We start from the raw sequence: 27385 nt of genomic DNA on the forward strand, positions 1-27385 counted from the left end.
TGACAGACAAGATTGCCTCTATGTTTTTGCCGCCCACATAAAAGCCCGTTTGGCACTGATAACATAATTGCTCACCACACACCCTCACCCACACGCAAACAGACACACAATGTGAGTGGGGGATAAAACACATTGATGAGTCTCCAAAGCAGGGACTGAACTGGATTAGATAGCCCTACAGAAAGGAATGAGCTTTTATTTGAACTTTACTCCCTCTGTGGAGGAATGAAGGACCAAACAAGGCATCACTAGCACCAAAAGCCAGAAGGAAAGATAAATATACAGCTCAAACTGGGTATCTGGATATCTGGTTGCCACAAACAAATTCAACACATGTAACACAGAGCACACAGAGTAGACAACATCTGACAACACACCACCACACAGAATAATAAACTGAACAATAACACTCGCAAATCAAGACCTCCACATTTGTTGTGCAAACACAAGGTTGCGTCAGTGAATAGATATGGGGAAATTCATTTCCTTTCAACAAGAGGAACGTGATAAAACAAAAGTCAAATGAATCAAAGTTTTGGTCACCTATAGATTGGCCATGATTAAAAGGGAGACTTGTGGACTTACCCGTGTTTCTCTTGGAGATGTATTTGAGATTGATGCAGGCGGCAGAGCTGATAAGGAGGAACATGAGGACTGAGGGCTTCATCTTTCACACTTCGGGTGGCAGCTGTAACACAAAGAAGAATGGAGTTTGGATAACAGGTCTTATGACTGGGCCGACATCTCTGCTCACTCCCTCCATCCCTCCACCAAAACATATTGGGTGATATCAGACTTGTCATTTCTTTCCATTTCCAAGACAGATCGATCTGTTCATTCATTTATCCTTCAGACACAACACAACCAGTAACTATAACAAAATATAGAAACTATTGATCTGTGCCATACACCCCATTTTCAAAGTTCACAGAGTGAAAACACACAGCTGTAATACGTCTGTGGGCATTTGATTTATGTCTTTGCGAAAGAGTGAAGGAAGCACAGCTGACATAGATAAAGGGCAATATCTGAAGCTGCTTTAAGGGTCTTAGTATTACCAGCATCACTAGAAATGTAAAAAGAAAAGTTGAGGAACACCAGTTTTCAGACGAGCTACACCTGCATTCTCTCCAGCCCCCCTCTGTGAGAGGCAATTTAAACTCGTGTTGGGATGTCAAATCAAATCAAACTGTATTTGTCACATGCGTCGAACACAACAGGTGGAGACCTTACTGTGAAATGCTTACTTACAAGCATTCCCAACGATACAGAATAAAACAATAAAACAACAAACAATGACAATAAGAGAAGAGAAATACAAATACACAAGAATGAAGCTACAGTATATACAGGGTCAGCTACATACAGGGAGATATTTACAGGGTCACCTATATACAGGGAGATATATACAGGGTCAGCTACATACAGGGAGATATTTACAGGGTCAGCTATAGACAGGGTCAGTTATATACAGGAAAATATTTACAGGGTGACCTATATACAGGGTCAGCAATATACAGGGAGATATTTAATGGGTCAGCTATATACAGGGAGACATTTACAGGGTCAACTATATACAGCGTCAGATATATACAGGGAGATATTTACAGGGTCAGCTATATACAGGGAGATATTTACAGGGTCAGCTAAAAACAGGGTCAGCAATATACAGGGAGATATTTACATGGGTCAGCTATATACAGGGTCAGCAATATACAAAGAGATATTAGCAGGGTCAGCTATATACAAGGCCAGCTACATACAGGGAGATATTTACAGGCTCAGCAATATACAGGGAGATATTTACAGGGTCAGCTATATACAGGGCAATCTATATACAGAGAGATATTTAAAGGGTCAGCTATATACAAGGAGATATAAACAGGGTCAGCTTTACATAGGGAGATATTTACAGGGTCAGCTATATACAGGGTCAGCTATATACCGGGAGATATTTACAGGATCAGCTATATAAAGGGCCAGCTATATACAGGGAGATATTTACAGGGTCAGCTGTATTCAGGGAGATATTTACAGGGTCAGCTATATATAGGGAGATATTTAGAGGGTCAGCAATAGACGGGGAGATATTTAAAGGGTCAGCTATATACAGGGAGATATTTACAGGGTCAGTTATATACAGGGAGATATTTACAGGGTCAGTTATATACAGGGAGATATTTACAGGGTCAGTTATATACAGGGAGATATTTACAGGGTCAGCAAATTACAGGGTCAGCTATATACAGGGTCAGCTATTTACAGGGTCAGATATATATAGGGAGATATTTACAGGGCCAGCAAATTACAGGGTCAGCTATATACAGGGTCAGCTATACACAGGGTCAGCTATATACAGGGAGCTAAAAGGTCAACTATATACAGGGTCAGCTATATACAGGGAGCTATAAACTGAGAGCTCTATACAGCGTCAGCTTAAGCCTTTACAGGGTCAGCTATAACCAAGGTCAGCTATATGCAGGGAGATATATACAGTGTCAGCTATAACCAAGAGCTATAACCAGGGTCAGCTATATGCAGGAGCAATATACAGGGTCAGCGTTATACAGGGTCAGCTATATACAGGGTTAGCAAAATACAGGGTCAGGTATATACAGGGTCAGCAATATACAGGGTCAGCAATATACAGGGTCAGCTATATACAGGGGTCAGCTATAACCAAGGTCAGCTATATACAGGGTCAGCTATATACAGGGTCAGCTATATACAGGGGTCAGCTATAACCAAGGTCAGCTATATACAGGGTCAGCTATATACAGGGTCAGCTATATACAGGGTTAGCTATATACAGGGTCAGCTACATACAGGGTCAGCTATATACAGGGTCAGCTATATACAGGGTCAGCTATATACAGGAAGAAATATACAGGGTCAGCTATATACAAGGAAAAATATACAGGGTCAGCTACATACAGGGTCAGCTATATACAAGGAGAAATATACAGGGTCAGCTATATACAAGGAAAAATATACAGGGTCAGCTATATACAAAGAGAAATATACAGGGTCAACTATATACAAAGAGAAATATACAGGGTCAGCTATATACAAGGAGATATATACAGGGCCAGCTATATAAAGGGTCAGCTCTATACAGTGTCAGCTATATACAGGGAGATATTTACAGGGTCAGCTATATACAAGGAGATATATACAGGGTCAGCTATATACAAGGAGATATATACAGGGTCAGCTATATACAGTGTCAGCTATATACAGGGAGATATATACAGGGTCAGCTATATACAAGGAGATATATACAGGGTCAGCTATATACAGTGTCAGCTACAGTATTTACAGGGTCAGCTATATTCAGGGTCAGCTACAGCATTTACAGGGTCAGCTATTTACAGGGTCAGCTATATACAAGGTCAGCTATATACAGGGTCAGCTATATACAGGGTCAGCTATATACAAGGAGATATATACAGGGTCAGCTATATACAGTGTCAGCTACAGTATTTACAGGGTCAGCTATATTCAGGGTCAGCTACAGCATTTACAGGGTCAGCTATTTACAGGGTCAGCTATATTCAGGGTCAGCTACAGCATTTACAGGGTCAGCTATTTACAGGGTCAGCTACAGCATTTACAGGGTCAGCTATATACAAGGTCAGCTATAAAAAAGGAGATATATGAAGGGTCAGCTATATACAGGGTATGTTATATACAGTGATATATATACAGTGTCAGCTACAGTATTTACAGGTTCAGCTACATACACGGTCAGCAATACACCGGGGAAGCAATATATAGGATATGCTATATACAGGGAGCTTTATACAGGGTCAACTATATACAGAGTCAGCTATATACAGGCTCAGCTATTTACAGGGTCAGCTTAATACAGGGTCAGCTATATACAGGGTCAGCTATATACAGGGTCAGCTATATACAGGGTCAGCTATGTACAGGGTCAGCTATATACAGGGTCAGCTATATACAGGGTCAGCTATATACAGGGTCAGCAATACACAGGGTCAGATATATACAGAGTCAGCTATATACAGGCTCAGCTATTTACAGGGTCAGCTTAATACAGGGTCAGCTTAATACAGGGTCAGCTATATACAGGGTCAGCTTAATACAGGGTCAGCTATATACAGGGTCAGCTATATACAGGGTCAGCTATATACAGGCTCAGCTATTTACAGGGTCAGCTTAATACAGGGTCAGCTTAATACAGGGTCAGCTATATACAGGGTCAGCTTAATACAGGGTCAGCTATATACAGGGTCAGCTATATACAGGGTCAGCTATATACAGGGTCAGCAATACACAGGGTCAGATATATACAGGGTCAGCAATACACAGGGTCAGATATATACAGGGTCAGCTTTACACAGGGTCAGCTATACACAGGGAGCTATATACAGAGTCAGCTATATACAGGGTCAGCTATATACAAGGAGAAATATACAGAGTCAGCTATATACAAGGAGAAATATACAGAGTCAGCTATATACAAGGAGAAATATACAGGGTCAGCTAAATACAGGAAGATATATACAGGGTCAGCTACAGTATTTACAGGGTCAGCTATACACATGGTCAGCTATATACACACGTCAACAAAAGTATTTACTGGGTCAGCTGTATACAGGATGTTATATACATGGTCAGCTATATACAGGAAGATATATACATAGTCAGTTATATACAGGAAGATATATACATGGTCAGCTATATATAGCGTCCTCTATATACAAGGAGATATATACAGGGTCAGCTATATATAGCGTCCTCTATATACAAGGAGATATATACAGGGTCAGCTATATAAAGGGTCAGCTATATACAGGGTCAGGTATATACGGTGATATATATACAGGGTCAGCTATATACAGGGAGATATATATACAGGGTCAGCTATATACAGTGTCAGCTACAGTATTTACAGGGTCAGCTATATACAGGGAGCGATATACAGGGAGCTCTATACAGAGAGCTACATACAGGGTCAGCTATATACAGGGTCATCAATTTGCAGGGTCATCAATATACAGGGTCAGCTATATACAGGGTCAGCTATATACAGGGTCAGCTATATACAGTGTCAGCTATATACAGGGTCAGCTATATACAGGATCAGCTATATACAGGGGCAGCTATATACAGGGTCAGCTATATACAGGGTCAGCTATATACAGGGTCAGCTATATACAGGATCAGCTATATACAGGGTCAGCTATATACAGGGAGCTATAAACAGAGAGCAATGTACAGGGTCAGCTATATACAGGGTCAGCTATATACAGGGTCAGCTATATACAGGGTCAGCTATATACAGCTTTATACAGTGTCAGCTATTTACAGGATCAGCTCTATACAGGGTCAGCTGTATACAGGGTCAGCTATATACAGGGTCAGCTATATACAGGGTCAGCTATATACAGGGTCAGCTATATACAGGATCAGCTATATACAGGGTCAGCTATATACAGGGTCAGCTATATACAGGGTCAGCTATATACAGGGTCAGCTATATACAGGGTCAGCTATATACAGGATCAGCTATATACAGGGTCAGCTATATACAGGGAGCTATAAACAGAGAGCAATGTACAGGGTCAGCTATATACAGGGTCAGCTATATACAGGGTCAGCTATATACAGCTTTATACAGTGTCAGCTATATACAGGGTCAGCTGTATACAGGGTCAGCTGTATACAGGGTCAGCTATATACAGGGTCAGCTATATACAGGGTCAGCTATATACAGGGTCAGCTATATACAGCTTTATACAGTGTCAGATATATACAGGATCAGCTCTATACAGGGTCAGCTATATACAGGGTCAGCTATGTACAGGGTCAGCTATGTACAGGGAGCAACATACAGTGTCAGCTATATACAGGATCAGCTATATACAGGGTCAGCTATATACAGGGTCAGCTATATACAGGGTCAGCTTATACAGGGAGCAACATACAGGGTCAGCTATATACAGGGTCAGCTATATACAGGGAGCAACATACAGGGTCAGCTATATACAGGGTCAGCTATATACAGGGTCAGCTATATACAGGGTCAGCTATATACAATGTCAGCTATATACAATGGCAGCTATATACAGGGAGCTATATACAGGGTCAGCTATATAAAGGGTTAGCTATGTACAGGGTCAGCTATATAAAGGGTTAGCTATGTACAGGGTCAGCTATATAAAGGGTTAGCTATGTACAGGGTCAGCTGTGTACAGGGTCAGCTATATACAGGGTCAGCTATATACAGGGTCAGCTATATACAATGTCAGCTATATACAGGGAGCGATATACAGGGTCAGCTAAACACAGGGAGCAATATACTGGATCAGCTATATGCAGGTTCAGCTATATACAATTTGTAAGTCGCTCTGGATAAGAGCGTCTGCTAAATGATGTAAATGTAAATACAGGGAGCAATATACAGGTTCAGATATATACAGGGTCAGCTCTATACAGGGTCAGCTATGTACAGGGTCAGCTAAATATAGGGAGCAATATACAGGGTCAACTATATACAGGGTCAGCTATCTGTAGGTTAATCTACAGTGGGGAGAACAAGTATTTGATAACCTGCAAAATCGGCAGTGTTTCCTACCTACAAAGCATGTAGAGGTCTGTAATTTTTATCATAGGTACACTTCAACTGTGAGAGACGGAATCAAAAATCCAGAAAATCACATTGTATGATTTTTAAGAAATTCATTTGCATTTTATTGCATGACATAAGTATTTGATACATCAGAAAAGTAGAACTTAATATTTGGTACAGAAACCTTTGTTTTCAATTGCAGAGATCATACGTTTCCTGTAGTTCTTGACCAGGTTTGCACACACTGCAGCAGGGATTTTGGCCCACTCCGCCATACAGACCTTCTCCAGATCCTTCAGGTTTCGGGGCTGTCGCTGGGCAATACGGAATTTTAGCTCCCTCCAAAGATTTTCTATTGGGTTCAGGTCTGGAGACTGGCTAGGTCACTCCAGGACCTTGAGATGCTTCTTACCGAGCCACTCCTTAGTTGCCCTGGCTGTGTGTTTCGGATCGTTGTCATGCTGGAAGACCCAGCCACGACCCATCTTCAATGCTCTTACTTAGGGAAGGAGGTTGTTGGCCAAGATCTCGCGATACATGGCCCCATTCATCCTCCCCTCAATACGGTGCAGTCGTCCTGTCCCCTTTGCAGAAAAGCGTCCCCAAAGAATGATGTTTCCACCTCCATGCTTCACGGTTGGGATGGTGTTCTTGGGGTTGTACTCATCCTTCTTCTTCCTCCAAACACGGCGAGTGGAGTTTAGACCAAAAAGCTGTATTTTTGTCTCATCAGACCACATGACCTTCTCCCATTCCTCCTCTGGATCATCCAGATGGTCATTGGCAAACTTCAGACGGGCCTGGACATGCGCTGGCTTGAGCAGGGGGACCTTGCTGCAGGATTTTAATCCATGACGGCGTACTGTGTTACTAATGGTTTTCTTTGAGACTGTGGTCCCAGCTCTCTTCAGGTCATTGACCAGGTCCTGCCGTGTAGTTCTGGGCTGATCCCTCACCTTCCTCATGATCATTGATGCCCCACGAGGTGAGATCTTGCATGGAGCCCCAGACCGAGGGTGATTGACCGTCATCTTGAACTTCTTCCATTTTCTAATAATTGTGCCAACAGTTGTTGCCTTCTCACCAAGCTGCTTGCCTATTGTCCTGTAGCCCATCCCAGCCTTGTGCAGGTCTACAATTTTATCCCTGATGTCCTTACACAGCTCTCTGGTCTTGGCCATTGTGGAGAGGTTGGAGTCTGTTTGATTGAATGTGTGGACAGGTGTCTTTTATACAGGTAACGGGTTCAAACAGGTGCAGTTAATACAGGTAATGAGTGGAGAACAGGAGGGCTTCTTAAAGAAAAACTAACAGGTCTGTGAGAGCCAGAATTCTTACTGGTTGATAGGTGATCAAATACTTATGTCATGCAATAAAATGCAAATTAATTACTTAAAAATCATACAATGTGATTTTCTGGATTTGTATTTTAGATTCCGTCTCTCACAGTTAAAGTGTACCTATGATAAAAATTACAGACCTCTACATGCTTTGTAAGTAGGAAAACCTGCAAAATCGGCAGTGTATCAAATACTTGTTCTCCCCACTGTGTATACAGGGTCAGCTATATAGAGGGTCAGCTATATACAGGGTCAGCTATATACAGGGAGCTATAAACAGAGAGCAATATACAGGGTCAGCTATATACAGGGTCAGCTATATACAGGTGTCAGCTACATACAGGGTCAACTATATACAGGGTCAGCTATATACGGTGTCAGCTACAGTATTTACAGGGTCAGCTATATACAGGTGTCAGCTACATACAGGGTCAGCTATATACAGGGTCAGCTATATACGGTGTCAGCTACAGTATTTACAGGGTCAGCTATATACAGAGGGATCTATATACAGGGTCAGCTATCTACAGGGTCAGCTATATAAAGGATCAGCTATATACAGGGATCTATATACAGGGTCAGCTATATACAGAATCAGCTATCTACAGGGTCAGCTATATAAAGGATCAGCTATATACAGGGTCAGCTATATAATGGATCAGCTGTGGCTCAGTTGGTAGAGCATGGTGTTTGCAACGCCAGCATGGTGTGTACAACACCAGGGTTGTGGGTTTGATTCCCACGGGGGGCCAGTACATAAAATAAATGCATGAAATGTATGTATTCACTACTGTAAGTCGCTCTGGATAAGAGTGTCTGCTAAATGACAAAAAGAAAAAAAATATATAAAATAGCTATATATAGGGTCAACAATAGACGTGTAGTACCAGAACTACGTGCAGGATATTTGAGGTACTAGACATGTACTGTACATATAGGGTTGACCACCACATGATGTGTTGTTACAGATTAACAGAAATCCACGGTTTATGGCCCCTATAGATTCCCAGGTCATTCCTCACTACCTGTCCATTGACTGGGGTTAGGGGCCCTCCGTCCATTATACCACGGAGGGCTCTCATCTACACACCCTTAAATAAGTCTGGTCTTTAAGGTGCTCCAGCTGAGCTGCCTGTAGTGATAGTGAATTACATCTGTTCCCAAGCTCTTTTTTAAACAACAGTTAACGGTCACATTGTTGTTCAGGTTATCAAATCAAATGTTATTTGTCACATGAGCCGAATACAACAGGTGTTCACCTTACCGTGAAATGCTTACTTACAAGCCCTTAACCTACAATGCAGTTCAAGAAATTGGGGGGGGGGGGGGGGGGGGGTCAATTGAAATAGTCCGGGTGGCCATTTGATTAGTTTAGTTGTTCAGCAGTCTCATGGCTTGGGGGTAGAAGCTGTTATGGCCTTTATGTGGGAACCTTTTGGTCCTTGACTGGCCCTCTGGTACCGCTTGCCATGCTGTAGCAGAGAGAACAGTCTATGACTTGGGTGACTGGAGTCTTTGACAATTTTTTGGGGCCTTCCTCTGACACCGCCTGGTATAGAGGTCCTGGGTGTCAGGAAGCTTTGCCCCAATGATGTACTGGGCCGTACCCACTACCCTCTGTAGTGCCTTCCAGTCAGATCCCGAGCAGTTGCCATACCAGGCAGTAATGCAACCGGTCAGGATGCTCTCGATGGTGCAGCTGTACAACTTTTTGAGGATCTGGGGACCCATGCCAAATATTTTCAGTCTCCCGAGGGGGAAAAGGTGTTGTGTCCTCTTCACAACTGTCTTGGTGTGTTTGAATCAAAATAGTTTGTTGGTGATGTGGACACCAAGGAACTTGAAACTCTCGACCCGCTCCACTTCAGTCCCGTCGATGTTAATGGGGGCCTGGACGGCCCTCCTTTTCCTATAGTCCACGATCAGCTCCTTTGTCTTGCTCACATTGAGAGAGAGGTTGTTGTCCTGGCAACACACTGCCAGGTCTCTGACCTCCTCCCTATAGGCTGTCTCATCATTGTCGGTGATCAGGACTACCACTGTTGTGTCGTCAGCAAACTTAATGATGGTATTAGAGTTGTGCTTGGCCACGCAGTCATAGGTGAACAGGGAGTAAAGGAGGGGACAAAGCATGCACCCCTGAGGGGCCACAGTGTTAAAGATCAGCCAAGGCTGGTAATACCATGCTGAGGAATACAGATGTCTCTCAAACATGTTATTGGTCTAGAAATATAAAGTGTAGTCAATGTAAAATATTATTTCCATTCAGCCACGTGAATTAGAGATCTCGCTGACAGAGAAATATAATTCAACAGTTTTCTCCCTCACTGCACTGTGTGAAAGCATTGCCCACAGCTGGAGAAGGAAGAGGAGGAGGAAGAAACTCATTTCAGCTCTTTCCACAAACAATAGAGGAATCTGAGAAATCACTATTTGTGGGTTGTCACAAACAGGAACAAATATCTCTCCAAAAACATTCTCTATCTGCAGAAATGGCTTTCTTTATGCTTATTTATTTTCTGCTACCGAAGGCAATTCTTTGTTAAAAGCTTTCCACTGACAGTTCTTTTTTAAAAACCCACTACATTTGTCTCTCTCCAAATAATCCATTCTATCTCAGACATTGAGCGGTGGTGAAAAACAAGCCTTTACCGTTGCACAAAAAAAGTGAAACTAAAATAACCTTCTGAATGTGAGTTCAAAACCTCGAACACACACATGCTCTCTCTCTCTCTGACACAAACACACACATTCACACATGCAGGCATACACACAGACGCACATACAAAAACTCACACACACACACACACACACACACACACACACACACACACACACACACACACACACACACACACACACACACACACACACACACACACACACACACACACTATGGTGACAAAGAATGTCACACTCAGTGCCTGCATCCAAACAGCTAAATCCATATCCTCATATATGTCTACATTATATAGTGAATACACACATGGTTAATATAGGATTACCACTGATCCTGTGGTTCTTATTAAGCCTAGCTCACATTGGCACATTAACAGTATAGATGTCAGGGCTGTGCGCTGCTGGTGGAGAAGTCAGGTGCAGGAGAGCAGGGAGTATTGAACAAGTGCACACTTTATTATGGCAGGAGAGAAAAACACAGAAGAACGCAGCTTCCAGAAACACTTTTGCCTTGTGGGCTGGAGGTTAAGGCGCGATAAATGTTCAATACAAGACACTGTAATACAAAATAAACAAACCGTGTGCAAAAAACACATAACATGAAAACCCAGTCTGGCTCGTAACGATAACCACGTAACACGAAACAATTACACACAAAGACATGGAGGGGAACAGAGAACTAAATACATGCAGTGTGATTATGGAATGAAAACCAGGTGTGTAATGGAACAAGACAAAACAAATGGAGTGGCGATGGCTAGAAACCCGGTGACGTCGATCGCCGAACGCCGCCCGAACAAGGAGAGGAGCCGACTTCGGCGGAAGTCGTGACAATAGATATGTAAATACAGAAATCATCCCTGTATGGTGCTGCGTTTGTTTTTGCATCGTACAGGGATGATATCTGTATTTTGAAACGTACATATCTTGAACACTTGATTGCTGACAAGCAAAACAGTTAGGGACTATGAAAACAATGGACTAAAGATAACAATGGGCTTCCTTTAAAGCCTGCTGTGTGAACAAGGTTTCAGTGTCCCTGCTTCCACTGCTTTTTTTCATTCTTCCCCTGTAATCAGGGACTGATTTAGACCCTGGACACCAGGGGGGTGCAATTCATTATCAGGTAGAACAGAAAAGCAGAAGTAGTACAACTTGAAAACCCCTGTACAAAGAGGCTAACTCATTAGCCTTCTCTGTTCCATTGTCCTATTGTGTTCAGTAAGTCCTGTAAATCCCCCCATCCCCCTCCCATCAGTACATCAGGCATCTGGAATGAGAAACATTATTGCCTTGTCACGCTCTGGGTGGAGGGAGAGGCATGTAGCAGTCGCATTAAACCAGAGAGAGTGAGGAACAACAAATGTTAGCCCACATAGCTTTTTCTCTTTGAGCCTTTTAAAGAGAGGGAGAGAGAAGGGCAGGGGCATCATTTGATCTGTGGACCGTGCTTGCCTCACTCAGACTTTAACTTCTACAGATTTTAGGAAGGGAGGTTTCTTTGTCATGCAGCAGAGCTGATGATCTCAACATGCATACAGGACAGTGTACTACTGCTGCTGCTGTCTTTTCTCTTTTACTCTTTTCTGTCTCCCAAGACTCCCACTATGAAAGAGGTTAGATGCTGCCTGGCTTGAAATAATGTGCGTATAGCCGGCCTTAGATGGCCATAACGGTTTGAACAAGAATGAACATGTAAAATTATGACTGTGAAATTAAATGTTTGCAAAACCAGCCATTCTTTCCTCCGTAAGAGTTCAACCAGCCATTCTTTCCTCCGTAAGAGCTCAACCAGTGATTATTTCCTCCATAAGAGCTCAACCAGCCATTCTTTCCTCCGTAAGAGCTCAACCAGTGATTCTTTCCTCCATAAGAGCTCAACCAGTGATTCTTTCCTCTGTAAGAGCTCAACCAGAGATTATTTCCTCCGTAAGAGCTCAACCAGCGATTCTTTCCTCCGTAAGAGCTCAACCAGAGATTATTTCCTCCATAAGAGCTAAACCAGACATTATTTCCTCCATAAGAGCTCAACCAGTGATTCTTTCCTCCATAAGAGCTCAACCAGTGATTCTTTCCTCTGTAAGAGCTCAACCAGAGATGATTTCCTCCGTAAGAGCTCAACCAGCGATTCTTTCCTCCGTAAGAGCTCAACCAGCAATTCTTTCCTCCGTAAGAGCTCAACCAGAGATTATTTCCTCCATAAGAGCTAAACCAGCCATTATTTCCTCCATAAGAGCTAAACCAGCCATTATTTCCTCCATAAGAGCTAAACCAGCCATTATTTCCTCCATAAGAGCTAAACCAGTCATTGGAAAGTTCCACCGTACCTTCACAGTGACTTCTGGGCCAGAGTTTGTCTTCAACTTATTTCACCTGCTGTCAAGGACAAAGATACTTCCATTGTAAGTATTAAGTTGAACCCCTGCCACGAGTTACCGGGCAGAACAAACATGTAAATCAGGCTCTGGGATAAGACCAACATAAATCACAGGGACTGGACGGCAGCCTTGGTGCCTCTTTTTTACTGCCCAGGATATGAGTAAAGGGTACCACGGCTCACCTTCCTGAATTGAAAGAGGATCCCTAGAGACAAAAGGACTGTTGGGGTGCCACTGATGAGAGCACAAGGCCAGATCTACAGATGTAGGATCTTAATTTGATCACCCTCTTGCAGAAGAACTTTCCTTTAAAACGCGTCCAACGTTTAAAACTCTACTGTATTTGATGTATAAAGAGGTTTCTGAAGTTTGGAATTTCCACTTTCAGACTCCCTTAAGAAAAAAACAGTAGCAATCCCTACAATAATGTCCATTCTTTTGAATCCACATAATAATTCATATTTCCTGTTGCTGCAGTATTATTTTCCTGCTATAGCAAACTGTCTCAAATGAAGATCCTACATGTGTATGATACCGTATGCCTCTCCCAGTGAACAACCCAACCCCAGCCCTAAAATGGAACAGGAGCCCTTTAAACACCACACACAGATCATCTACTTACAGAACCATGAGAGTAAATACAACAACAAGATGCTATTTCTATCCAAAACAGTATACATGGTTTGCAGACTGCGGGCCATTAGACCCTCTTTCCAAGTATCTGGCCATCAAATATTTAGGGTTTCCCACTTTCTAAAACTGTCCCATGAAGACACATGCTGTAGTACCCCGCTGAGCCCTGGTATGACAGTCTACTACTGTGATGTCTAATTGTACTGATCTACTTGTAACACTTTCTCATCTCTCAGAATGAAGAGGATTGAGGTCTGCAAACTAAAACGGATGGTTTTTCCTTACGCCTTCTCATAAATAATTTTGTAGAACCTCTAAAACCTCTAACATGACCAAATCCCCAGGTAATGCTAAGCGTTAGTACTAACTGTAGTCTACAACAGTCATCCTTTTAAAAGGAACACTCACTAGTGCAAGAAAGACGGTTTTCTGCTTAGTTCATTGAAATGTGAGGTATCGCTCCTTTCCGGAAGCATTTCTATAACTATATGTCCTCTTAAGGTTTTCAAAGTTAATGATCTGCTGGTTGGAGCATGTTCTTTAAGATGGGCAACAATTTACAAAGTGGAATTCACCACAGAAGAGATACAGCGGTTTGAAATCCCCCGTGAATTCAGAAGTAAGTGAATTGTAAATTGGGGTGTAACGTGGCAGATTGACTCCATTCTAAAGCTCAGTGAGTCTACAGCCCTGCAGAGATTAGATGGCTATGTGACTGTGGTAGCCAGGCATTAGACCGGCCAAGCGGCAGACCATTCTCTGTGGACAACACATTCTTCAACCAGCCCCCTCTGAAAGACCAATGGTGTTGCCCACTGTCCCCCATGACCAGCAGTCTGGGCTGGGAGAAAAGCACCAGCAGTCAGATTGTACCACCATCTGGCCATTCCGCGCTCCACTCAGACCATGAAGAGTTGCTATGTGCTTCAGACGGCTTTGAAGACAGAAGATCCAGCCATGCTCCTCAAGCACACAGCCACATGGCCATACGGCCTCAAGGCTACACGGCTACACGGCCACACAGCAACACGGCTACTCAGCAACACGGCTACACAGCAACACGGCTACACAGCCGCACAGCAACACAGCCACTCAGCCACACAGCTACAAAGCCACATGGTTACACAGCAGCACAGATACACAGCAACACAGCTACACAGCTACACAACCACACTACTACACATCAACACAACTACACAGTCACACACAACCAACAACAGACCTACTCAGCAACACAGCAACACAGCTACACATTAACACAGCTACACAGCCACACAGCCACACGGCTACAAAGCAGCACAGCTACACAGCCACACATCTACACAGCTACACAGCAACATAGCCACACAGTTACTCAGCTACAAAGCAACACAGCTACACAGCAACACAAGTACACAGGCACACAACAACAGATCTAAAAAGATACACAACAACACAGCCACACGGTTACAAAGCAGCACAGCTACACAGCTACACATCTACACAGCTACACAGCAACATAGCCACACAGTAACTCAGCTACACAGTTACAAAGCAACACAGCTACACAATTACTCAGTAACACAGCAACACAGCTACACATTAACACAGCTACACAGCCACATGGCTACAAAGCAGCAAAGCTTCACATCTACACAGCTACACAGAAACATAGCCACACAGTTACTCAGCTACACAGCAACACAAGTACACAGGCACACATGCACACACCAACAGATCTAAACAGATACACAACAACACAGCTACACAGCTACCCAGCCACAAATCAACACAGATCCACAACAACACAGCAACACAGCTACCCAGGCACAAATCAATACAGCTACACAGCTGTATAGCTACACAGCCACACGGAAACACGGCCACATGGCAACACAGCTACACAGTTACACAGCAACACAGCCATACGGCAACACAGCTACACAGTCACACATCTACACAGCTACACATCAACACAGCCACACAGCTACTCAGCAACACAGCAACACAGCTAAACAGCTACACAGCAACACATCTACACAGCTACAAAGCTACACAGCTACACATTAACACAGCTACACAGATACACAGCCACACAGCGACACAGTCACCCATCTACATAGCTACACAGCAACACAGCTACACAGCTACTCAGCTACACATGAACACAGCTACACAGCAACACGGATACACATCTACACAGCACACAACAACACAGCTAAACGGCTACACAGCTACACAGCAACACAGCCACACAGCTACACAGCTACACAGCTACACAGCTACACAGCCACACATCTACACAGCTACACAGCAACACACCAACAAAGCTACTCAGCTACACAGCAACAGAGCTACACATCTACACAGCTACAGGGCCACACGGCTAGACCACCAACGTGGCTATACAGCAACACAGCTACACAAACAAACAGCAAGACAGCTACACAGCCAAACAGCCACACAGCTGCACAGCTACACAGCCAGACAACCACAAAGCAACACAGCTACTCAGCTATACAGCAACACAGCTAAACAGCTACACAGCAACACAGCTACACAGCTACAAAGCTACACAGCTACACAGCTACACAGCTACACAGCAACACAGCCACACAGCCACACAGATACACAGCTATCCAGCCACAAAGCACCCCAGCTACACAGCTACACAGCTACACAGCAACACAGCCACACAGCTACTCAGCTACACAGCTACACAGCTACACAGTAACACAGCTACACAGCCACACATCTACACAGCTACACAGCAACACACCAACAAAGCTACTCAGCTACACAGCTACACAGCAACAGAGCTACACATCTACACAGCTACACGGCCACACGGCTAGACCACCAACATGCCTATACAGCTACTCAGCTACACAGCAACACAGCTACACAAACAAACAGCAAGACAGCTACACAGCCAAACAGCCACACAGCCAAACAGCTAAACAGCCAGACAACCACACAGCAACACAGCTACTCAGCTACACAGCAACACAGCTAAACAGCTACACAGCTACACAGCTACAAAGCTACACAGCTACACATTAACACAGCTATACAGCAACACAGCCACACAGCAACACAGATACACAGCTATCCAGCTACAAAGCAAACCAGCTACACCGACACACAGCCACACAGCTACACAACTACCCAGATAAAAAGCAACACAGCTACACAGCTACACAGCTACACAGCCACACAGCTAAACATCTACATAGCAACACAGCTACACATATACACAGCTACACAGTAACCCACCTACTCATCTACACAACACCACATCTACACAGCTACACATCTACACAGCAATACAGACACACAGCAACACAGCTACCCAGACACATAGCTACAAAGCAACAGAGCTACACAAATACACAGCAACACAGACACACAGCTACACAACAACACATCTACACAGCTACACAGCAACATAGCCACAAAGTTACTCAGCTACACAGCTACAAAGCAACACAGCCACACAGCAACACAAGTACACAGGCACACAACAACAAATCTAAAAAGATACACAACAACACAGCCACACAGCCACACGGCTACAAAGCAGCACAGCTACACAGCCACACATCTACACAGCTACACAGCAACATAGACAAACAGATACTCAGCTACACAGCTACAAAGCAACACAGCTACACAACTACTCAGCAACACAGGAACACAGTTACACATTAACACAGCTACACACCCAAACGGCTACAAAGCAGCAAAGCTACACATCTACACAACTACACACAGAAACATAGCCACACAATTACTCAGCTACACAGCTACAAAGCTACACAGCAACACAGCCACACTGCTACTCAGCTACACAGCAACACAGCTATACAGCCACACATCTACACAGCTACACATCAACACAGCCACACAGCTACTCAGCAACACATCTACACAGCTGCAAAGCTACAAAGCTACACATGAACACAGCTCCCAGCTACACAGCCACACAGCTACACAGTCACCCATCTACATAGCTATACAGCAACACAGCTACACAGTTACTCAGCTACACAGCTACACATTAACACAGCTACACAGCTACACAGCAACACGGATACACATCTACACAGCACAAAACAACACAACTAAACAGCTACACAGCTACAGAGCAACACAGCCACACAGCTACTCAGCTACACAGCTACACAGCTACACAGTAACACAGCTACACAGCCACACATCTACACAGTTACACAGCAACACACCAACAAAGCTACTCAGCTACACAGCCACACAGCAACAGAGCTACACATCTACACAGCTACATGGCCACACGGCTAGACCGCCAACATGGCTACACAGCTACTCAGCTACACAGCAACACAGCTTCCCAGACAAACAGCAACACAGCTACACAGACAAACAGCCACACAGCTGCACAGCTACACAGCCACACAACCACACTACTACACAGCCAAACAGCAACACAGCTACACAGCCACACAGCAAGCAACCCAGCTGCACAGCTACACAGCTACACCGCCACACAGCCACACAGCTACACAACTACCCAGATACAAAGCAACACAGCTACACAGCTACAAAGCAACACAGCTACACAGGCACACAGCACCACAGCTATCCAGCCACAAAGCAACCCATCTACGCAGCTGCACAGCCACACAGCTAAACATCTACATATCAACACAGCTTCACATATACACAGCTACACAGCAACCCACCTACTCATCTACACAACAACACAGCTACACATCTACACAGCAACACAGACACACAGCTACACAGCAACACAGCTACCCAGACACACAGCTACAAAGCAACAGAGCTACACATCTACACAGCTACACAGACACACAACAACACAGCTACACAGCTACATAGCCACTTAACTACACAGCCACTCGGCTACCCAGCCACACAGCTACACAGCTACACAGCACACAACAACACAGCTAAACGGCTACACAGGAACACAGCCACACAGCAACACAGCTACACAGCTACACAGTAACAAAGCCACACATCTACACAGCTACACAGCAACACAGCTACTCAGCTACACAACAACATGGCTACACAGCAAAACAGCTACTCAGCTAAACAGCAACACAGCCACACAGCCACACAGCTACAGAGTTACACAGTCACACAACCACACAGCCACACTACGACACAGCCTCACGGCCACATGGCAACACGGCTACACAGCAACACAGCTACTCAGCTACACAGCAACACAGCTACACAGTCACATAGCCACACAGCTACACAGCAACACAGCTACACAGCCACACATCTACACAGCTACACATCAACACACCACACAGCTACACAGCTACACAGCAACATAGCTAAACAGCAACACATCTACACAGCCACAACTACACATTAACACAGCTACACAGCTACACAGCCACACAGCTAAACAGTTACACAGTAACACATCTACACAGCTACAATGCTACACAGCTACACAGCAACGCAAATACACATCTACACAGCACACAACAACACAGCTAAATGGCTACACAGCTACACAGCTACACAGCAACACAGCCACACAGATACTCAGCTACACAGCTACACAGCTACACAGTAACACAACTACACAGCCACACATCTACACAGTTAAACAGCAACACACCAACAAAGCTACTCAGCTACACAGCTACACAGCAACAGAGCTACACATCTACACAGCTACACGGCCACACGGCTAGAGCGCCAACATGGCTACACAGCTACTCAGCTACACAGCAACACAGCTACACAGACAAACAGCAACACAGCTACAGAGCTACACAGCCACACAGCTACACAGCTACACAGCCACACAGCCACACTACTACACAGCCAAACATCTACACAGCCACACGGCCACATGGCAACACGTCTACACAGCAACACAGCTACTCAGCTACACAGCTACACAGCTACTCAGCTACACAACAACACAGCTACACAAACAAACAGCAAGACAGCTACACAGCCAAACAGCCACACAGCCAAACAGCTATACAGCCACACATCTACACAGCTACACATCAACACATCCACACAGCTACTCAGCAACACAGCTAAACAGCTACACAGCAACACATCTACACAGCTACAAAGCTACAAAGCTACACATGAACACAGCTCCACAGCTACACAGCCACACAGGTACACAGTCACCCATCTACATAGCTACACAGCAACACAGCTACTCAGCTACACAGCTACACATTAACACAGCTACACAGCTACATAGCAATGCGGATACACATCTACACAGCACAAAACAACACAGCTAAACGGCTACACAGCTACAGAGCTACACAGCCACACAGCTACACAGCTACACAGCTACACAGTAACACAGCTACACAGCCACACATCTACACAGCTACACAGCAACACACCAACAAAGCTAAACAGCTACACAGCAACACATCTACACAGCTACAGAGCAACACAGCCACACAGCCACACAGCTACACAGCTACACAGTAACACAGCTACACAGCCACACATCTACACAGCAACACACCAACAAAGCTACTCAGCTACAGAGCTACACATCTACACAGCTACATGGCCACACAGCTAGACCACCAACATGGCTACACAGCTACTCAGCTACACAGCAACACAGCTTCACAGACAAACAGCAACACAGCTACACAGACAAACAGACACACAGCTGCACAGCTACACAGCCACACAACCACACTACTACACAGCCAAACAGCCACACGGCCACATGGCAACACGGCTACACAGCATCACAGCTACACAGCTACACAGCAACACAGCTACACAGTCACACAGCCACACAGCTACACAGCCACAGATCTACACAGCTACACAGCAACACAGCCACACAGCTACTCAGCTACACAGCTACATAGCAACACAGCTAAACAGCAACACAACTACACAGCTACACAGCTACAAAGCTACACATTAACACAGCTACACAGCAACACAGTTACACAGCCACACAGCAACACAGATACACAGCTATCCAGCCACAAAGCAACCCAGCTACACAGCTACACAGCTACACCGCCACACAACCACACAGCTACACAACTACCCAGACACAAAGCAACACAGCTACACAGCTACACAGCAAGACAGCTACACAGCAACACAGCCACACAGCTACTCAGCTACACAGCTACATAGCAACACAGCTAAACAGCAACACAACTACACAGCTACACAGCTACAAAGCTACACATTAACACAGCTACACAGCAACACAGTTACACAGCCACACAGCAACACAGATACACAGCTATCCAGCCACAAAGCAACCCAGCTACACAGCTACACAGCTACACCTCCACACAACCACACAGCTACACAACTACCCAGACACAAAGCAACACAGCTACACAGCTACACAGGCACACAACACCACAGCTATCCAGCCACAAAGCAACCCAGCTACGCAGCTGCACAGCCACACAGCTAAACATCTACATATCAACACAGCTACACATATACACAGCTACACAGCAACCCACCTACTGATCTACACAAGAACACAGCTACACATCTACACAGCAACACAGACACACAGCTACACAGCAACACAGCTACCCAGACACACAGCTACAAAGCAACAGAGCTACACATCTACACAGCTACACAGACACACAGCTACACAACAACACAGCTACACAGCTACACAGCTACATAGCCACTCAGCTACACAGCCACTCGGCTACCCAGCCACACAGCTACACAGCTACACAGCAACACTTTAAACACAGCTACACTGCCACACACCTACACAGCAACACAGCTACACAGCCACACACCTACACAGGAACACAGCTATACAGCCACAAAGGAACACAGACACAGCCACCCGGCCATCAGTGTAGCAGCCCACTCCATCTGACAGGAATCAACCACTCCAAAGTCACTCCACTGACTGGGCCTGTCAAGCCTCGGTGAGAGGGAAAATACATCACTAAGTGTTGAGTTGAGTAACACATCCCTCCAGTAACACATACCTCCACATAGACTTGTAAGTCCCAAACTGGTGGGATTCTTGCAAAAGTGAAAAGGTTGCAAAGAGCAATTCAGAAAGTAAACAATATCCAAGTCTAACCTGTGTGACACTGCATGGCCATTACATACTGATCTGTTTAACCCCCGCAAACCCCAATGCCGTGATATACAGTCATACTCTATACACAGCATGTGTTGGCTGGTTGGCACACTGTGTCTGATAATGGATGCTCAAACACCTGTTCAGCAGTTCATTGCTCACCACATATCACTGTTACAGCACCATTTAAGAGTTATAGAAGATAGCAGCCAGAAAGCAGCTGAGTGGCTTGTTCATTGGATCTTTTGTATTGATTCCGGCCATTTCTCACCTTCCCCGTTGTTACAGGGATACAGAGCTAGGCCACAATTAACCCTGCACCTGCACCCATTCAACACTATACAATAGAGGTGCACGAAAAAATAGGAGCTTTTCTAAAGCACAGGTGAAGCTTTTATTCTAGAGATTCCAAAATCACCAAATAACATGTCCTTGCTTTAAAGGGGCAACCTGCAGTTCAAACCTATATAATTTAGTTAAAACAATGGATGTACCAATCACACATTTCCCTTTAAAAAAAATGTATAATTGTAATGCTTATCTGTGTGAATTTTATAGGTTTACTAATAATGTGGTTTTTAATTAACTAATTGACTGACATTTCCATTTCCTTCGTTTTTTTGTAGCGATAAATCAGATCAAGTCCAAACAATATTCGACATAGTTTAGCGCAGACAACGTGATAATTAATTACAATGCATTGCTCGCCCACTTACTTGTCCGGTCTGTGTGGAGCAAATGTTGGGGCCTCCCAAGTGACGCAGTGGTCTAAGGCACTGTGCCACTACAGATTCTGGGTTCGAGTCCAGGCTCTGTCGCAGCCGGCCGTGACCGGGAGACCCATGGGAGACCCATCGACCTTCGCCCCTCCCGAGTCCGTACGGGAGTTGCAGCGATGAGACAAGACTGTAACTACCAATTGGATACCACGTAAAAATATATATATAGAAAAAATAAAATAAAACACCATTTGAAATTTTGCGACATTGGACCGAATCCATGTGGTGGGTCACATATATTGGACAAAAACAGACGAATGTATCTAAGGCTGGGAATGTCAATACAATCAAACTATCAAGGGCAATGATCACAAGTCAGTCATAATGTGGCTAATAGGCTACTGTATCTATTTATATAGCTATTTATTTAGCAAGCTAGAAACACATACTAAGTTGCATGAACTCACGCCGTGTGCAATAATAGCGTTTAGCATGATCTCTGTACCCCACACATACAATTATCTGTATGGTCCATCAGTCGAACGGGGAATTTCAAATACAGATTCAACCACAAAGAAGGGCACATATTGGTAGATGAGTGAAAATAAAGAAAGCAGACATTGAATATCCATTTGAGCATGGTGAAGTTATTAATTATACACCCAGTCACTACAAAGATACAGGCATCCTTCCTAACTCAGTTGCCGGAGAGGAAGGAAACTGCTCAGGGATTTCACCATGAGGCCAATGGTGACTTTAAAACAGTTAGAGATGAATGGCTGTGACAGGATAAAACTGAGGATGGACAACAATATTGTAGTTACGCCACAATACTAACCTAATTGACAGAGTGAAAAGAAGGATACCTGTACATAATAAAAATGTACATGCATCCTGTTTGCAACAAGGCACTAAAGTAAAGCAATTAACTTTGTCTTGAATACAAAGTGTTATATTTCGGGAAAATCCAATTCAATTCAACACATTACTGAGTTCCATATTTTCAAGCATAGTGGTGGATGCATCATGTTATGGGTATGCTTGTAATCATTAAGGACTGGAGAGTATTTCAGGATAAAAAATAAATGGAATGGAGCTAAGCACAGGGAAAATCCTACAGGTAAACATGATTCAGTCTGCTTTCCACCAGACATTGGGAGATTAATTCTCCTTTCAGCAAGACAATAACCCAAATCACAAGGCCAAATCGGCACTGAAATTGCTTACCAATTAGACAGTTAATGTAATTGAGTGGCCAAGTTACAGTTTTGACCTAAATCTACTTGAAAATCTATGGCAAGACCTGAAAATGGTTGTCTGGCAATGATCAACAACCAATTTGACAGAGCTTGAAGAATTGCGAAAATAATAATGGGCAAATGTTGTACAATCCAGGCATGGAAAGTTCTTAGAGACAACCCCAGAAAGACTCACAGCTGTAATCGCTGCCAAAGGTGCTTCTACAAAGTATTGACTCAGGGGGGTTATTTCAGTATTTAATTTTCAATAAACTTGGAAAAATGTCTAAAAACATGTTTTCACTTGTCATTACGAGGTGTTGTGTGTAGATGGGTGACAAAAAAATATATTTAATCCATTTTGAATTCAGGCTGTAGCACAACAAAATGTGGAATAAGTCAATAAATCATATTTGTATATTACACAAGCTTTAAAGTGATCCCTACTACCACCATAACAAGATATGTGAGTGGTGAAACACACACAGCCCCCTCTTTCTCCTCTCTCATCTCTCTCTCCTCTCTCGTCTCTGTCTCCACCACCTACTGTAGCAGGCCCTGTCACTGCTGGCTCGCATCAGATCCCTTATTAAAACCATGCCATGCAATGTGAGGAACACCAGCAGGATATGATCATTCAAACAGGGAAATTGCCTTCATGAGGAGCTGAACAATCACAATCCTAAACAAACATTACCCAATGAAATATTATTCTGTTAAATTGCATTGAGAAACCCATTTAAGATGTATTTTTGGGATGGTTTCAACTCAATGTAATCTCATCCAAATCAAGCACATTAACCAAAATCAACTTCAGTCAGAGGCAGTTGAATTATCAAACTATATATTGTCTGAAAACACTCACAGACTTTACTAGAACTAGTTATAGAATGCCTGGAAATGACAAGAGTGCTCTAAAATAATAGCATGCTGAAAAGCATGTAACATTTGTACAACCATCATAACAGGCATATCTAAAAGTACTCCAACACAAATACTGGCAGACTGTATTTAACCTGTAAAAAGTGGTAAGAAATGTTTTCTAGGCCTACACTGAGTCTAACAACTCAAATGTAACTGCTCTATTTCCTGTTCTTCCTATTAGAATTCAACCAAGAGGTTCAAAGGGGGTTTATACACTCCAACTTCTGCTAATGTGGCTCATCAAATATTTATTTACAGCTTCCGTAAGCTTTTTTATTAATAATGCTGAACATATCTAATCCTTTTGAAAAGATCAGCGGAAGAAGGTACAAATAAAAAAGTGTTTCCAAGAATAGGCATCATCAATACCAACAGAACTGGAACATTCTAACATAGGAACACTGGAACATTGTCAAGTATAATGTATGTCAATAAGATTTTCAATATACTAAATCCGATTTTTTATTCATCAGAACAACACTAATTCCCTCTATCATATGTGATAATACTTGTTTAATTCTGGTCACATACCAGGTTTAGTTCACTTGTTTGTGTGTTACAAAGTCCTGTGTTACAAAGTCCTGTGTTACAAAGCCCTGACCTCAGTTTGGATAATGTATTCAACATCATTTCAGTCTTTAGACCTTGCATGTAGCCTGGATTACAGCCGAGTATAAAAGCAGCTGCCTGGTTGATGAATTTCAGCTGGGGTGAATACAAAACCATCCCAAAATAACTCCTGTTATTTTGTCTCAATTAAATAAGACTTGGCTAAAGTTCGCAGGCAGGGCCAACATTGTCATGGAGCAGTGACAAAGGACTGCCATAAATATGTTTAGCAGTTTTGTTTATTAATATTCACCTCATAATTGAATCATCATCGTATCAATACCTGGTTGATAAATCTATACTTAAGCAGACGGCAGCTAGGGAGAGGTTGGGAAGAGTGGGAGAAGCATGCGTAAAGTGGTGGATGAGCTAGTGATGTACAGACAGCCTGTTGTGTAATCGATCTGTTGGTTGGTTTGTGACATAATAACATCTTTCCATTTGTGTCCACAGTGCTAGCAAAAAACATCTGAGATTTCACCCTACTGCAGTGAGGACCTGTCCACCCCTCTGGTGCTGAAAGCTGCAACAGCCTGCTTGACCACAAACTCTTGTATTTCCCATTTTATGACAATGAATATGTGCACAATGGTGCTAAACCCTATCATGCATATAAACACACACTGCTTTACAATGTTTAGGCAAAATCAATACAGAAAGTATGGCTAAGGGGAGATGATTCACTACGCTGAAAGGGGAAGAAGTATCTAACACACACACACACACACACACACACACACACACACACACACACACACACACACACACACACACACACACACACACACACACACACACACACACACACACACACAGATAGACTCACAGACACACACACACAGTCTGGTGCATCTATGTCAAGACCTGAATGTGGTTTGCTGCAGGTAATATGTGACATTTGGACAAACATTGATCTACTGGTGCACCCCGAGAGAGCTCTTGAGAAGCTGTAAGAAGAAATAACAAGGCCGCTTTCCTGCTGTTACCATTTATACTGGCTATGCTGTGAGTTTCAGAGCTACAGGAGGCACACGAGATCACATTGTGCCTTTTTTTCAAGAGAAGTGAACATTTGTAACATGTAGAGTTAGGCCAAATCCAAATCACTGCTCACGAGGAGGTGTGTTTATGAAGGGATGAGGGTCCATATGCGAACCCCCACCCCTCCTGTCAAGCCCAGCCATGGAAGGTTAAGCACTTGCCTTAACAAGATGACTAATAATGTGTGTCAGATAATTTCCCTCATACAGCCAGAGGACTGGAGAACATATGCTCCAACCTCTGTCTCTTTGCCAGAACATTTCATCCTCCTTTGACTCTATATCACAGCAGTAACTAGCTAACGCTCCTCCTCCTCAGCCTTTAGACAACACAGTCATCTGGGGGAGCTGGGGAGGAGAGAGGAGAGAGGAGAGAGAGGAGAGAGGAGAGACAGGAGTGAGAGGAGAGAGGAGAGGGAGGAGAAAGAGGAGAGAGAGGAGAGAGACAGGAGGGAGGAGAGAGAGGAGAGAGAGGAGAGAGAGGGGAGAGAGGGACAGGAGAGAGAGGAGAGAGAGGAGAGAGAGGAGAGAGAGAGAGAGAGGGAGAGAGAGACAGGAGAGAGAGACAGGAGAGAGAGGAGAGGGAGGAGAGAGACAGGAGGGAGGAGAGAGAGGAGAGAGAGGAGAGAAAGGAGAGAGAGGAGGGAGAGGAGAGAGAGGAGAGAGAGAGAGACAGGAGAGAGAGACAGGAGAGAGAGACAGGAGAGAGAGGAGAGGGAGGAGAGAGAGAGGAGGGAGGAGAGAGAGGAGAGAGAGGAGAGAGAGGAGAGAGAGGAGAGGAGAGAGAGGAGGGAGAGAAGAGAGAGGAGAGAGAGGAGAGAGAGAGGAGAGAGAGAGGAGAGAGAGGAAAAAGAGAAGAGGGAGGAGAGAGAGGAAAAAGAGAAGAGGGAGGAGAGAGACAGGAGGGAGGAGAGAGAGGAGGGAGAGGAAAGAGAGAAGGGAGAGGAGAGAGAGGGAGAAAAGAGAAGAAAGAGGAGAGAAAGGAGAAAGAGGAGAGGAGAGAGGAGAAAGATGATAGACAGAGAGAGAGAGGGAGAGAGAGAGAGGGAGAGAAAGAGAGAAGAGAGAGAGAGTGGAGAGAGGAGAGAGATAAGAGAGAGAGAAGAGAGAGGAGAGAGAAGAGAGAGAGAGAGGAGAG

General features: G+C 44.1%; 1 protein-coding gene across 1 annotated transcript in view; it reads right to left on the bottom strand.

The window, feature by feature from the left end:
* LOC115205035 (X-linked interleukin-1 receptor accessory protein-like 2) overlaps positions 1–27385 on the bottom strand; it is a 237290-nt gene that overhangs the window by 190224 nt on the left and 19681 nt on the right. Inside the window, exon 2 of the mRNA XM_029770595.1 lies at positions 586–688. Coding sequence (XP_029626455.1) covers positions 586–667 — 82 coding nt within the window. The 5' untranslated portion in view covers positions 668–688. The remainder of the gene's footprint in view (positions 1–585; positions 689–27385) is intronic.

Source organism: Salmo trutta, chromosome 13, assembly GCF_901001165.1.
Source record: "Salmo trutta chromosome 13, fSalTru1.1, whole genome shotgun sequence".
NCBI lineage: Eukaryota > Metazoa > Chordata > Actinopteri > Salmoniformes > Salmonidae > Salmo > Salmo trutta.